This window comes from Crocodylus siamensis, chromosome 4, assembly GCF_052110815.1.
Source record: "Crocodylus siamensis isolate JL-2025a chromosome 4, ASM5211081v1, whole genome shotgun sequence".
Taxonomy (NCBI): Eukaryota; Metazoa; Chordata; order Crocodylia; family Crocodylidae; genus Crocodylus; species Crocodylus siamensis.
This window is the reverse complement of record NC_143398.1, coordinates 87591911-87607411: the sequence shown is the minus strand read 5'-3', so window position 1 is coordinate 87607411 and position 15501 is coordinate 87591911. Positions and strand designations below refer to the sequence as shown.

At 45.0% G+C, this 15501-nt stretch overlaps 1 protein-coding gene across 1 annotated transcript in view; it reads right to left on the bottom strand.

Moving 5' to 3' along the window:
* The window catches only part of LOC149865969 (glutamate receptor ionotropic, NMDA 2B), a 43412-nt gene extending 28376 nt beyond the window's left edge, over positions 1–15036 (bottom strand). Inside the window, exons 1-5 of the mRNA XM_090042753.1 lie at positions 14834–15036; positions 14336–14507; positions 13550–13703; positions 11658–11783; positions 8004–8233 (exon numbers count right to left, since the gene is read on the bottom strand). Coding sequence (XP_089898879.1) covers positions 8004–8233; positions 11658–11783; positions 13550–13703; positions 14336–14507; positions 14834–15012 — 861 coding nt within the window. The 5' untranslated portion in view covers positions 15013–15036. The remainder of the gene's footprint in view (positions 1–8003; positions 8234–11657; positions 11784–13549; positions 13704–14335; positions 14508–14833) is intronic.
* Between the last annotated feature and the right edge of the window lie 465 nt (positions 15037–15501).

The following is a 15501-nucleotide window of genomic DNA, read 5'->3' as shown; positions in this document are numbered from 1 at the left end:
CTTCCATGACTTTAAGGCATGAGCTGGCAGAAGAGTCCTAGAAGCAGCAAGGCATATTTTGCAAGATCACCACCTGCAAGTTCAAAGAACTCTGCTCTGCACTCATGGGACACACTATCCCAGGAAATACCAGCCAGAGAAGTGGTGTCCTGAGACAGGGACAGGCAAGTTATGGTGGAGGTTAGGGAACAGTTTCATAGCAGATGATCCCTGGCTAAATGCGGGAACTTACAGGGAAGGAAGAAAGAGGACAGCAGCTAGGTGAGAGTGGGTAGCAGAGTGCTTGCTTACCATGATGAGGTTCTGCTCTTGTCTTCCTGGCTCATGAAAATGACCAGGCTGAGCAATGTTTCCCCTCATACAATCTTAGAAATTTGCAACAATTTCAAGGTCTGCTCTGTTGTCAATGCCCTGCTGTCTGTGTGCCTGGCAGGGTTTGGGTGGGAATTCAGAATTCACATGCATAGTCTGTCAGGTTTAGAAAGAATCTCAAGGCCATTTCTGCATTCTTCACACCTCACCATTCACCCTGGCATGAGAGCACTCAGAAGCTTGAGTGCTGATGCTGCCTCAAAGCCACAAAGGGACACTCAGGCTCAGACAGTGTTCTGTACCCAAAAGTATTGGTGGGATGACTGAAATCAAATGTTGAAGGACCTTGCTGAGTTCCCCATACACCAAGCTACCACCGCTGAGAGCTGGCCTGCTGCCTATAAGCACTGGCAGGATGGATCAGAGCAGCTGCTGAGAACTCTTCAATAAATGGTTGAAATGCAGGAAGACAGTTCCTGGAACTGGTGCGGAGATTGAGGGGTTCCGAGAGGATGCAGAAAGCATCCCTCAAGACCTTTCAGTCCATTGCAGAGTCATGCAAATCCTTCCTGGACACCATAGCTACTACTGCAGAGGATTGTCTATTCCTGACAGCCAGGCAACAGATACCTATAACCGCCTACCCTCCATCACCCAAGTCAATGGCACTAGTCTCATTCCAACATATACTACCATGGACACTGGCTGCCTTCAGCTCATCCTCTCCCACCCTTCTCTGACCAGCAACCACTGCCAGATGATCAGTAGAAACAAGGGGAGGCTGGCCAGATTGTTGTGCATGCCTCCCTAGCCAGCTGGAGTTTTGCATCCCCCAGTGTGGCTGGACTCCAAGTAGCGAGTGAATGTCTCAGTGGCAGGCTGACTGAACACCAATGTGAGGCAGCCCTTCCCTTTCCTGGAGCAATGGAAACCCCACCACCCTCTCAGGGGCCTGCACTCTAGCAGCAGGAGGACAGTGCCCCCCAAAAAGTACCTGAACTTTTATGATGAGCAGCAAGATGGACCACAATTTACCCCCAGCAGTGCAAACTTGGATCTAACCATGGAGTTGTGACAATCAAGCTCCTTGGAGCCATATAGAGTGGGGTGTAGGGGGGCTTGCTTCCATGCCATGGCTCCTAGGGACCATCCCAGCCAGAAAGAAGGCCTATAGACAAGGGCCTTGGGTGGACCGAAAACCATCCACTTCACACGTGGCACAAGTGCACAGTGTAAAGAGTTTTAAGCAAATCATACCTGTTTGTGAGAAGGCCTTTGTGAGAAGATTTCAAATACTTATTTCAGGTTTATTTGAAGAGTTTGCCCAGTTAGGAAATTTGTTCTTTGTGCACTTCCTGTCCAGTCCTCAACTTGATACATTCACAAGTCCGATCTGCCCAGTGATTCAATTTCCTCCTCCCATGCAACCCTCACAAACTCCTTTTGATTCGGTGCCCCAACTCCATGAGGCCCTATGCCTCAGTCCCCCAACCCCAGGTCTCCCACCCCAATCCCCCACAATAGGGAGTGTCAAGCCTGACACTTAGTATCATAGAATCATAGGGCTGAAAGGCACCCCAAAGGACCATTGGGTCCAGCCCCCTGCATGAGCAGGAAAGACATCTGGGGTCAAATGACCCCAGCCAGGTGACCGTCCAGTCTTCTCTTGAAGCCCTCTAGTGTAGATGATTGCACCACCTCTGGGGGGTGAGTTTGTTCCATCGTCTAGACCAGTGATCTCCAAACTTTTTTGATCACACACCCCATCAGTAAAAAATTTTTGAGCACCCCCCCCAATATATGTATATTTATATAAATATAAATAGAAGTTCTAATATTTTCTTCCCGCACCCCAATGGATCGTCTTGCGCACCCCACTTTGGAAACCACTGGTCTACACACCCTAGGTGTAAAGAAGTTTTTTCCTAATGTTCAGTCTGAAACTATCTTCCAGGAGTTTGTGGCTGTTGTTTCTAGTTTTCCCCCAAGGCGCCCTGGTTCACCGAGCCCCTGATGTATGCCTCTGATATAGCGGTAAGCTGGAATCAGGTCCCCTCTCAGCCTTCTTTTCTTTAGGCTGAAGAGTCTGAGATCCCTCAGCCTCTCCTTATATGGCTTGCCATGCAAGTCCCTGATCATGTGCATGGCCCTTCTCTAGACCTTCTCGAGCTTTAGCACATCCTTGTTGAAGTGCAGTGCCCAGAACTGGACACAATACTTCAGCTGCGGCTGCACCAATGTTGAGTAAAGTGGGAGAATCACTTTTTTCGATTTACTGGAGACGCACTGATTGATGCATGCCAGAGTTTTATTGGCCCTGGTGGCTACTGCATCACATTGCTGGCTCATATTCATGCTGGGGTCTATTGTTACCCCCAGCCTGTAGGTTTGCTGGGAGTTCTTCCTTCCCAGATGCAGCACTTTGCATTTCTCTACGTTGAACCTCATCTGGTTCTGTTGTGCCCAACATGCCAGCCTGGCTAAGTCTCCTTGTATCTGCAGCCTATCTGCGGTTGTGTCCGCACATCCCCATATCTTGGTGTCGTCCGCAAAGTTGGCCAATGTGCTTTTCACCCCCTCAACCAGGTCGTTGATGAAGATATTGAACAGCAAGTCTCGCCAAGATGACACCAATGCTTTCATTTGGACTCTGTGTCCTACCCTGCAACCAGATTCACACCCACTTGGCGGTCCCGCAGTTGAGCCCAATATCTTCCAGTTTTCTGATTACTACCTCATGGTACTAAACCACGTCAAAGGCTTTCTGGAAGTCGTGGTATATGATGTCAACTGCTTTTCTCTCATCCAGGTGACATGAGAAAAGCAGTTGACATCATATACCATAGAAAGAAATGCAGTTGGTCAGACAAGACTTGCCCATGACAAAGCCATGCTGGCTGTCATTCAGTATCATGCCTTCTGCAAGTTTGTCACATATAGTCTCTTTGATCAAAGTTTCTAGGATTTTCCCTGGAACAGAAGTTAAGTTAATTGGTCTGTAGTTTCCTGGGTCTTCACGCTTCCCCTTCTTGAAGATGGGCACAATACTGACCCTCTTCCAGTCCTCTGGGATTTCTCCAGAAGCCCAAGATTTTTGAAAGACCTTTGCCAGAGGCTCTGTGATTACTTTGGCCAACTCTTGCAGCACTCTTGGGTGGAGTTCATCCAGTCCTGCTGATTTATATACGTCTTAATTTCTTTAATTGATTGTATACCAGTTCTATGACAATGGTGGAAATAGCGTCAATCCTGCCCTACTCATTCTGTGCCCTACCTGGCACGTTGTTCCACTTGGCCTTGTGAAAGACCGAGGCAAAGCAGCCATTTAGGAGGTCTGTTTTTTCCTGAGTGGTAGTGACCAGGTACCCTAAGGCATTGAGCAGCAGCCCCACACTCCCATTAATTTTCCTTTTACTCCCTATGTAGCTAAAGAAGGACTTCTTGTTGTCCTTGATTCTTGTAGCTAGTTTTAGTTTTGTTTCTGCCTTACCTTGCCTAATCTGTATTCTACAAGTGCGGGCCATTGTCAAGTAGTCTTCCTTAGAGACTGTCCCAAGCTTCCATTGTTTGTACGCCTCTTTCTTTTTCTGTAGGAGGGTTGTAACTTCCGTGCTTAGCCAAGAGGGTTTTTTGACCCTTCTGCTACTTTTTCTCCATAAGAGAATGGATTTTCTCTGAGCCTTTAGGATCGTCTCCTTAAGGAATGACCATTCTTCTTGTGCTCCCTTTACCTGTGGTCCTTGCTCTCTCAGGGTATTCTCTACTAGTGGCCTGAGCTTATTAAAAATTTGCATTTTTGAAGTCTAAGACTTCAAGCTTGGTATCTGTTTTGTCAGTCTTGTGACGGATCATGAATGTAATCATTTCAAGGTCACTATCGCCTAGGCTACCCTCTATGTTTACGTTGGTCACCAGGTCATCCCCTTTGGTCAGCACCAGGTTGAGAACTGCATTGCCTCTAGTTGGCTTGTGTACCTCCTAATTAAAAAAAAAAAAACTCTTTGGTGCCGGTCAGGAAGAATCATAATCAATCCAAGCTGGCCGAGCACTCCTCCCAGGAGATGTCTGGGTAATTGAAGTCACCCATGACAACCATGTCCTATGCATGCGTGGCCTCCGTTAGTTCATGGGTGAACACTAGATCAAGTTTCTCCCCTTGGTTAGGCAGTCCGTAGTATGCACCTACAGTCACGTCTCTCTTGCCAGGCCTCCCCCAGAGCTTGACCCAGAGGGTTTCAAGCTGTTCTTCTTTGAGGCCAACATCGGCCTATATGGAGGTGTACTGCTCCTTCACATAGAGGACAACACCCCCACCTCTCTTCCCTACCTTATCGCTTCTTAGCTTTTCTGCGAGTGCGGGGGCTCTGCTCCACTGCCGCTTGCCCTCTTCCACTTGCAGTGAGCTGTGCCTGCATGTGAAAGATGTAGCCCTTTATGGCTATGCTCCAGTCATAAGAGGAGTCCCACCAGGTCTCTGTGATCCCTGCTAGATTGTAGTGCCCAGTGGTAAGCAGGAGGACTAGTTCCTCCTGCTTGTTCCCCATGCTTCTGGCATTGGTGTACAAGCAGCTAAGTCCTTCTACTGAGGTTGCTGGCTGCCTGTTGCATTGAAGGGGAGCTGTTTTCTCAGCTCCCATAAGAGTGGCTTGCTTGGTTTCATTGTCGATGGAGCTTTCTTGTATATTGGTCCCCGGGTAGGTTCCAGTTAGCGTTTCCCCACCCCTCTACGATCTTAGTTTAAAACCCTATCTAATAGATTGGCCATCCTGGCTGAGAAAAGGGACTTACCTTTCCACAGTATGGACAATGTTTACTGAGATGCTCTGGAGAAATGGATAATAAAAGGTGCAGTGCAGTGAATGAAGGGTTTACAATCACACAGAGGTCCCCTTCACCTCTTCCCACCTGGCAGGATGTCCCAAAAAATAATCAGACAAGGCTTTCCCAATCAGAATAGCCTGCCAGTAGTTCTGTCCAGGATGCTCAGCCAGGACTACTGCTTCAGTCCAGTAACCATCCAAAGTGCTAAGGGTTTCCCCCACCGTGGGTCCATTTGGAGTTGAAAGGCTTCACCCCTCCCCCTTCAATTATTGTGGAAGATGCACACAGTTGCCACAAAACTGGGAATGTTCCTCAGCCCAAGTTCATAAAGGACCCCCCTGGGGACCACCAGTGTGCCTTTAGGTGCCCAAAGACACATTCCACCACCATTTGGCAGCTGCTTACCTGGTAACTGAAGAACTCCTTCCTGGAGTCCAGCCAGCTGGTGTATTGGCTTCATGATTCGAGGAGCAATAGATGGCTGGGTCCCTGATGATCAAGGAAGGGAACGGTCAGCCCACTCATATTGATAGCGGGAGCATGGGGGGGGGAAATCCCCCTACTCCATCTTCCCTGGGAAATTGGATTTCCCAACTATGAAGGCATCAGTACCCTTTCCAATCACCCAACACTGATGTTAGTGAAGGACCTCCAGTGGTCCACAACTTTCTGGAGTAGAACTGAAAAGAACCCCTTATGGTTTAATCTGAGGCATGGCGATGGGGGCACAGAATGAGCATGTGGGTCCCATTGAAGGCCTCCTGAACTCCATGGAGGGTAATTTGATCAAACTCCGTGATGACCTCATGAAGGTCCCTGAGCCCAATGGACTGAAGCCCCAGCTCTTCAAGTAAAGCATCATATACTTCATGTAAAGCTGTCATTGCCATTGTCCATCCCACACAGAGCTGGTTGTCAATGGAACAGAGGCTGCTGGTGTGCAGAGACTTCCAAACCAACAGGACATGTGTCTCTTGGTGCACGCAGGGTGCCAAAGCCCAACATCGTTGAGTTGCAATAGTGGAACTAGCTTAGCATAAAGGTCCATGAATGAGCCACAGGACATCCTAAATTTCCTCTGCCTCTGATCATCATCCCAGGTTTTAGCATGAGCTATTCACATCAATCCAAGCTCTGTTATTGCCCAGCAGTGTCAAGATGTCATCCAGTATGGAGCCCATAGTGCTGCAGCTTTCACAGTGTCGTGTTGTACCACCTACACATTAACCAGTATGATGTTCGTGACAATATTACATTCCCCAAAGTAGCACCTCCTAGGGCAAGGAGCTAACGGCACTGAAGTATGGAGATCATGTGGATTAGAGCAGCCAGGGCAAGGATTTAGTCAATTCTACCACTCACCATCTCCAGGAAGCCAGCTGGGATAGTCAGTCAGCGAAGGATTGGCGATCCCATGCCTAGCCCAGGAGGCACTGGAATTTGCTTCTTCAGCAAGACAGTCAGCTAACCAGTGTTTTCCTTAGTTCTCATCAGAAATATGCAAAAAAAGGGACCCTGCAAAGCATGCTGGGACACCTGCCTGCTCACCAGCCCTTCAGCAGCGGAGCACAAGCTATGTATGCCAGAGATCATAGTATATATTATTGTGTGACAAGTTCTAACTTGAATACCGCATAACGTTCCACAGATTTAACATGTACTTTATGTCCCACGAGACAAGGCCCTTAGTGGGTAGATGAAGGTGAACCTCGATGATGCCAACACTATTAATGCTTTCTTTGATTTCTTTGCTGACAGCTTTACAAGAAATACCCAGCTAATGTGTTTGTCTCGCAATTAATCCTGGACAACTCCCACTCCTCTTTTACAGAAACATCCTGCTTTATCTGACAGCTTCTACCATGCAGTAATGTATAATAAATAAAATTAAAAAAAATAACTGGCATGATGAAAGGAAAATGTAGGAACAGCATGGAACCACCTGAAGACAAAAGTCAAAATAAAGAACATGAGGGACACTGTGTGTATTGTGTTTTGCATTGTCATATTCAATTATATTGAGGAACTTCAAGTTAAGAAAAAAACCCTGAAAAAGCAAAAATGAAACGAATCTGCGACAGAATTTCCAGCCTGCTGACAGGAAAGTCTCTGTGCAGCAATGGGCCTGGACACAATTTATGCCTATCCTGTCACAGAGTGCACAGGGGACCACAACTATATAACCAGGCCTGTAATAACAAGCCTATGTGTACCGTCCAGTTCTTGATAGCTGTCCTACGATAAAAGTATTTGCAGCCTAATACTCAAGGGCAGCTCTACAATACCAAAGTTGTTTGTACAGCCTGGAATAGACTCTGCACAGGCAAGTGAGTCTACTGCATCATGCTCACTGGAAGTAGCCCTATAAAAAATAATCAGTGCCCACAGCCTAGCACACTAGTGAGTAGAGCCCCAAACACATGAGCAATCTGGTAAGAAACCAACATACACAGCCCAGCATAGCTGCTTACTCTCTAATAACGAAAAAACAGTTTGGTTTCTGTATTATGCTTCCAAGGATCGATTCATAACTAGTGAGCATTAAATTACAGGGGCACATCCTCCATGGTGTAAACCAGTGTAGTACCACTGACTTCAATGGAGCAATGCTAATTTACACTATGGGAAGATCTGGTCCATCATTGTTTATACAATATATACAACACCTTTTCAGCCAATTAATCCTTTTCACAGTCTTTAAACATGCAAATTGTTAGTGTAAAAGAGTAATGAGCATTTGTACTATTTTAACCAGAGCTGGCATCAATATCTAATCTTTTGAATAAATTCATTAGGATCCCACTTACTACAGAAGAGAGAGGGAACAACTTCATCCCTAGGGAAGGGTTTTTTTTTGATAGATCCATTACCTTTTTGTCGCTCAAGCCAGACACCTGATCCACATATTCCTCTTGGATCATGAAGGCAGCCAGGTTGGCAGTGTAGCTGGCCAGGAAGATGACAGCAAAAAAGGCCCACACGGACACCATGATCTTGCTAGTGGTACCTTTGGGATTCTGCACAGGCACAGAGTTGTTGAACACCAGACCCCACAGCAACCAAATAGCTTTGCCAATGGTGAAAGAGGGACCACCAGGCTCTAGAATGACCAAGAAACAGGTAATGAAAACCTTGGGACAAGCTGTCTATGTTTCTCTTTACTCATGCAACCTGACTTCTGAATTAATATCACCATCTGTTCCCACATCTGTAATGAACACCTGCAGCAACACTTACATATGTGCAGCCGCATTAAAGTACAGTATTACTCTGAAAAGTGAAAAGCAGCATAGACACCCACATGTATTGTGCCTCAAAGACTTCCTCAGAAACTCTGTATACTTGTCAAGAGAAAGGTACTTTGGCTGACTACCCTGGTATCTCAGAGTCAGTCTGTTCCTATTTGGTTCATGCATGATGACCCTGGTAATAAAGATTTTTCCAGCCAAATCCTAACCTCACTTAACAGCACTGTCCTCCAACTGCATTGTCCTTACAGACACCTGTTTGAGCTATCACTCTCAGTGGGCTTACACAGGTATAACTATATAATTTGAAGGACTGAACCACAAATGAAGTTCACTTAACCTTCCTAGGGCTGCCAAGTAATCACAGTTAACGTGAGTGATTAACGCATTAATTGGTTCTTGCATTATTTTTTGTAATGAATTAATCACGCATGTGGCTTTGGAACTTGCACCCAGGCACTGCTCCACTGCCATCACTGTCACCTCTAAGCCACTCAGCTGAGCAGCAGTGGCAGTGCAGAGGAGGCACAGGGCAGCCTGGGCACGGGACCTGGGCAGCTGCAGCAGGGGAGTGCACACAGACACAAATGAGTAGCCACAGCATGCACGCAGCCAAGAATGCAGCCTGGTGGCATGTAGAGCAGCGTCCTGCAGGTAAGTCTGTGGAGGGGGAGAGGCATGGGGGAGGGAAGAGGCAGGGGGGCAGATTGAGGCCCCCATGGTGAGGGAGGCAGTGGGACAGGGGCAGGGGATGGGGTGGGTCATGAGACAGAGCTGTGGGAAGCTGCATAATTTTGAGTTTTTCTATGCATCATTTGGAGTTTTTAGTTGTGCAATTAAAATTGCAATTAATTGTGATTAATTTTTTTTAATCAGGCAACTAATCGCATTCAAATTTTTTAATAATTTGATAGCCCTACTTTCTGCTGGTCATGCATATACCAGAAAAGAATCCAGTTTGCTTTTGCCAAGCTATCCAGGCTCTGATCAGTGAACAACTTTAAAGAATAGTTTACTGATTTTTTCTCTTCTCAGAAAAATCAAAAGCTCCAGCTCTGAATCTGACATGGACAGAGCAGATCTGCTGTTTAAGTAGGCATTAGTTTTACATATTCACTTTTCAGAGCATATATTCACTCCTTCTAGCAATAATAAATGTGTATGTTAACGTAATGCTCGACTAAGAAACCCACATGAAAATGTAAGGTTGCTCAAGCATAATTTGCTGCATATGCTGGACCCATTAGCAGAAATTCTGAGGGGCACATTGGAGCCCACCTCTCTTGAGAATGCAAACTGGGAAAGACATTAAATTTGCAATTACTCCAAGTAATCTTTGGAGGATCTGAAGAAGCAGAGCATGCTTTCCTAGGGTACATCCTATGAACCTACCAGCTCTACTCTGCTAACTGGCATGCAAATTCCTTTGGGAATACTCCTGTTAGCTGTGGTGTTACACTTGACTGGCTTACTGGGACTGACTGGTAGGGGAGTCCAATTGAAAGAAGGTTTCTTGCAGCTCCCCTCCTGCAAAAACTGGGTTAGCCAAAACCTACCCCTTGGGGATCAACTGTGTTATTATAAATGTAACTTTTATGCCCAACAAACCTATATCTGTCTTGAGCTGTGTATACAACTGACTTCAAAGCTGATGTATTATATAGTAAAACTGTATCTTCAACTGGCAATGGAAACTATTTAAAGTTATTATGAGGAACACAGATTGTTTGTTTTAGTGCTTATAAGGTTAAAATCACACTAGTTGGGGCTTTTGCACTGCATTCATTCATTTTTAGGACCAAGATGGAAAGAAAGATTAAAGGTAAGATTGTTAAATGACCTCATGACTCACAAGTGCAAATCCCATGTAGCGTCAGTTATGGACTTTTTAAAATTCTGCCCTAAAACACTCCTCATTCAACTGACTTCACTGGAGACATTGATAATTGCATTATCAATCACAGAATAATACAAGGATAGAGTTCCCAAAGAAATTCCAGCTCATTATTTGCTTCCAAGAAAACACTACAATATATTCATCTGCCTTCCGTAGCCACACTGTTACTCACATCTGTACCTATATGTCTGAGCAATATCATGATATCTACAAGCCCTAAAAATATTAATATTTGCATCTACCCATAAAGCTAATTTAAAATATTTATCTGACTTCACCTTTATATTATTATCTGCTGCTATTTACACATCTGTATTAATAATTCACATTAGGCTCATAGCTACTTTAATATTTATTTCTGTCCATAGATCTGTTTAGATATGGGCATTTGCCCACATGCACTGTTCACAGCTCAGTTATTAGAGAAGGCTCCACCAGCATTACTGTACGTAAGACTCTGTCAGTATTTCCATAACAAATTCCTTTTCTTCAGTGTTCTCTAGCTTGGTATAAATCTGCTCAAGGCAATAGGTTGGAAAGCAAGTGAATGTATTTTCAAGCAAACAGTTCTATTCAACCATTTTAAAATTGCTAGCACGCTGACAGAACAAAAAAGCCTTATGTTGGGAACTATTTCATAATAGAGTCAAGATAAAGAAAGAGAAACAACTTTAACTGCTGAGTGTCCAGCCTCTGCTAATGCTGATAGTCCTTCTCTCTAACTCATCCTGCCTTCTCCCAAGGGAAGAGATTTCTGAGCACCACTGAGTGAACTTAAGCTTCCCTTTATTATTCCTTCATATCCTTAACAAACAACACCCATTCATCCCCAAGAAAACTCATGTTTCACTTTTCCAGTCATCTCAACCTCTGGAGAGTCAAAGAGCATTACAATTAAAATGGGTGGAGGGGCATCCAGAGCTAACATCCTAAGTTTGGAGGATGGAAGAATATAACAGGGGAGAGACTCCTCTCACACATGGCTTTTAATCTTTACTTTTCTCTAGTGAAATTTAGCATGGCTGAAAGGTGGACTGACAGTGGAAAGCTACTAATTATCCCCAGAAAAGCACAACACAGGCAGTACCAATGCAAGCATTCGGAATCCATTTCCTCGTAAGTCAAAGTGGATAGGAGCTAGTACTGTGTAGATTAACGGCTCCACATCACAGTCTCCTGAGCCAAGCAAATTATCCATTACGCACATCTGTTATCTTCAAAGTCATTTTTCCACCTCCCTCCCTTCCCTTTTTAGACAGAACATGGAGATTGGATTGGGCTGGAACCATGTCATGTATAGGGGGAAAAGGAAATTCCATGGATTAAAGAGCCGGAATTACAAGGGAGAAGGTTTGGCATTGAATAAAGGCTCTTCTTACCTCTGCCATCAGCAAGGCACCGATTGTAACCCACGGGGCTGAAGTACTCAAAAACAAAAACAGCCACTGCAGAGATTATGAGCAGCATCACAAACATCATCACCCACACATCAGCACTGAATGGCTCTGGAAAAAAAATAAAAACAGAATGAAAGGTCAAATACAGTCCAGATAGCTTATCAGGTTACCCTACAGGGTTCTAAGCAAGGGTAGGGGAACAGGTTTGGGTAGAACAAGAAGTGACTCCCAGCATTCACTCCCAAGTTCAAACTGAGCCTCAAAGCTCCAGTGACTGGAAAACGTTTAGTTCACATTTCATTACAAAACTGTTTTTTATTTGTATGCTGGTATCTGGAATCAGACAAACATTGTAAATCTCAGTGAATAAAGGTTACACCCATGAAGCCCTTCCAGCTAGTTTGCAAGATTAAACAAGTCTAGATAAGGCTCAGAGGGGATTCTGAATTGTGGGGTGCCTTCCAGAATCAAACTGTACCCCCCTAAAGCCTTTGAGACTTAGCTACAATTATGATATTTTTAACAGTAGTATCATCTTTGCAACAAAGAATGCCAGAGCATACTAAAAATGTGCTGGCTCCTGCCCTTCTCTAAATCTGAAGGGCAATGATAAGGTCGAACTAACTGAGATAAAATAAAAACCTGGTCCAAACTACAGCTAAAATTTGAATCCAAATCTCCTGGTAGATCATAAACATTAAATTAATCTTGTTGCAGCTCCTGTTTTATATTTCCCAGTGATATTTCAGGACCTGACCAAAGCCAGAAAATACTGAAAAACATGATCTGATGAGAATCCCAGCTCAGAGAGGTTTAGATAACTTCATTTACCCCTATAAAGTTCTTCATGAACTTAAAAACATGCAGGATCCCAGGGTGCGGGAACAGACTATTGTTCTACAGCTCACCTTTTACACTTGACATCTCTGCAAACATAAAAGCAAAATGTACTAGGTATGCAGAGAAGGCTTGGAGAAATGCAGCAGCACGTCTGCACTTATAGATCACTCTCAACTATCTAGGGATGCTAGAACCTCTTTTACTGGAGGTTAGCCTGACAAAAGACATCATGCCATAATCTCTTTCATAGCTGCTGTTAGATATTTAGCTTCTACCACACAGTGCCAAGGGGAGCTCAGGTTAATGTGCCTTCTAATGGATGACATCTCTAAAGGTGTAGCATCCTCTTGTCTCACCGGGTATGTCTATACCTTTCTGCAGTGCTCAGAAAGCCAGCCCTACCCACCCACTTCCACCCTACGCACTCCAACCCTGGAAAAAGGGCGATGAAACTACCTAGAACATGTCCTCTAACACCACTCTCATGATCTCTTGCTCCAGCATGTTTGAAAAAAGGAACAACAGACAGGGACACCCTCCAAGCAATTTCACTGCCTCATTTCCAGGACTGGTGTATGTAGAAACAGAGGAGGGGGGCAAGAGTACTTCAGCAGTGGTCTGACCAGTGCCGTGGAAGTGGTACAGGCATGCCCATTGTGTTATCACTAACTTTAAATGCAAGTCCTGTTCTAACACCTGAACTAATTTTTCTAATGGTCCAGCCCTCTTGAAAATGCCACTAGCCAAGCCACAGTGAAACCATACTCTGTGAGTGGAGGATGGCTCTATGTAATATTGCCCTTAGGCTGAAAGGTCACTGAGAAATACCCTGGAACCTCTGGACTTTGTCTTTATCTTTTTTTTGTCTAGATTTTGCTCATTTGAGGTTTAGAAATAAAACACTGCCAATTTTAAAATGTCCTTACTTGAAATGCCCTACTTAGGAATCTCCCAAAGTCTCACAAGGACTGTTCGGCTAAGTGTTAATGATGTTAGTCTCTTCCTTGCCACCACCTTAGAAAAAGCATACCTACCTAGAAAGGCAGAAGGTGAGACAGTTCCATTGCTACGTGACACCATGACGCTGATTCCTGTCTCAATGAAGGGCACGGAGAAGTCCACTACTTCCGACCGCTCCTCATTTATGGTGAGGGAACCCACCGCCATGTAGGCACGCTTCGTGACCACCTGACACAAGGGAAAAGAAAAGCAGTTAGAGATGCTTCTAAGCCTGGCCTCCTTGGGCATCACAGGTAAATACACCACCATCCTTTGCTCCCATCTGCCCATACAGCCCTCTTCTCCTGGAATCCTCTTCTTGCCCTCTCTCCTCTTCTAATCCCTCTCTTCTTCCAAGAAATTTGTAAATATTAAACTTCTCCACAAAGAACGTATGTATATGCACTTTAAGTACACCTCTGCAGCTCTCAGGATAAATGCATCACTAAACCAGAAGACATGTTATCTTATTTCTGTTGTCCTTAGGCCCACCACTGAAAGGTCTTTCATCATATCCTGGATGTCTTGCCTAAATTTCAACTGTAACCTCATGGTATCACCTTTAATTTGATTGTAAAGTGTCACACAGATTAGGGAAACAGTAGGCAATGATAAATAATGAGAAAGGAGTGCTACTGTTCAGCAGTGAGATTACTAGAGGGGATTCTTTCACCCAAGCCCTATAATATCTGGGTTCGGATCACTTATTTATGTGAGTTCTCATCAGCGCCTCCCAAAGGGAGGCTATCAGAACTGGAAATAGGCTTTGACTCCACAGCACAGCCTTTGGGTGAAGCGCAGCCCTGCCCTTCGCTGCTGACCTCTCCAATCATTCCATTCCACGTCCCGTTGATCTTCTTCCCATGCTTGCCATTAGTCACCAGGTAGAGATCATAAGTGAACTTGACAGACTTGGAGATTTTCTTCAGGATGTCAATGCAAAACCCCTTGCAGCATTTCTTCATGTAATCTGGCTCTTCATCCGTTTTGTTTCTGCAGAATCACAACCACAAGAGATTAAAGAGGAACATTTCACTCATTATCCCCCTTGCTTCCCAAGATATACTCTCTCCTCCCTGTCACACAACTACCTTGTGAAGAGCTCAGCTTGTAATATCAGTGCTGAGGGACAGAGCAAGCCAGGCAGGTTAGTTTGGCTGGCTTTGGCACTGGTGAGTGACAGCATGGGTCAAGATGAGAACGCCCAGCTGGCTCTGCTAGAGCTGTGTCAGGGAGAGCCAGCAAAGAGTACCCAGCTAGCTCCACCTGCTCTGCAGGTAAAGGCAAACCAGAAGGAGAAAGATCCTGTGGGTGCCTACTCAGACACGACGCGTTTTTGGCAGGGGACTGTGTTCCTCATACAGGTGCCACTTAGCGGGTCCACATTCTCCACAATGACGAATGGTGCCTCCTCTAGGGTCACAATACTCAGATGATCATCCTCCCGCTCCTCAGAGTCAGGGTACAGCTCAAAGCGGGGCCACACATAATACTTCATCTGTAGGTTTTTATCCTTCCATTTCCCCACCTGCAAAGACACAAAAAAGGCAGAAACCTATGACTGCCCCATCCTTCTCCAAGCTACGCTCTCTAACAATTTCCTGTGCCCAGAAAAGAGAGGACAATCCAGCATGTCTGAGTTCACCGATGGGTGAGAAGAGGACCACCTCCGGGGAAATCAATTAAGAAATAAGGAAGGTCACATTTGAAATGACTTTGGAGAGTTTATCTTCCTAGAATATTTAGGTGTATCATAAAACTACAGCACAAACTGACAACTTTTGGCATAATACTCAGCCCCTACTCTAATATGAGCTAAAACTGAAGTAAGAGGTGCTGGCAGTCAGGATGGAGCTGCACCAAGTGAAAGGGATGAAGACTAAAACAGCAGGAGGTACAGCAGGCTGGGGCTCGAGATGAAAGAACAACTCATTTTGTCAGCTTGCTGACCAAGGTGAAAAATAAATAAATAAATAAATAATACTTC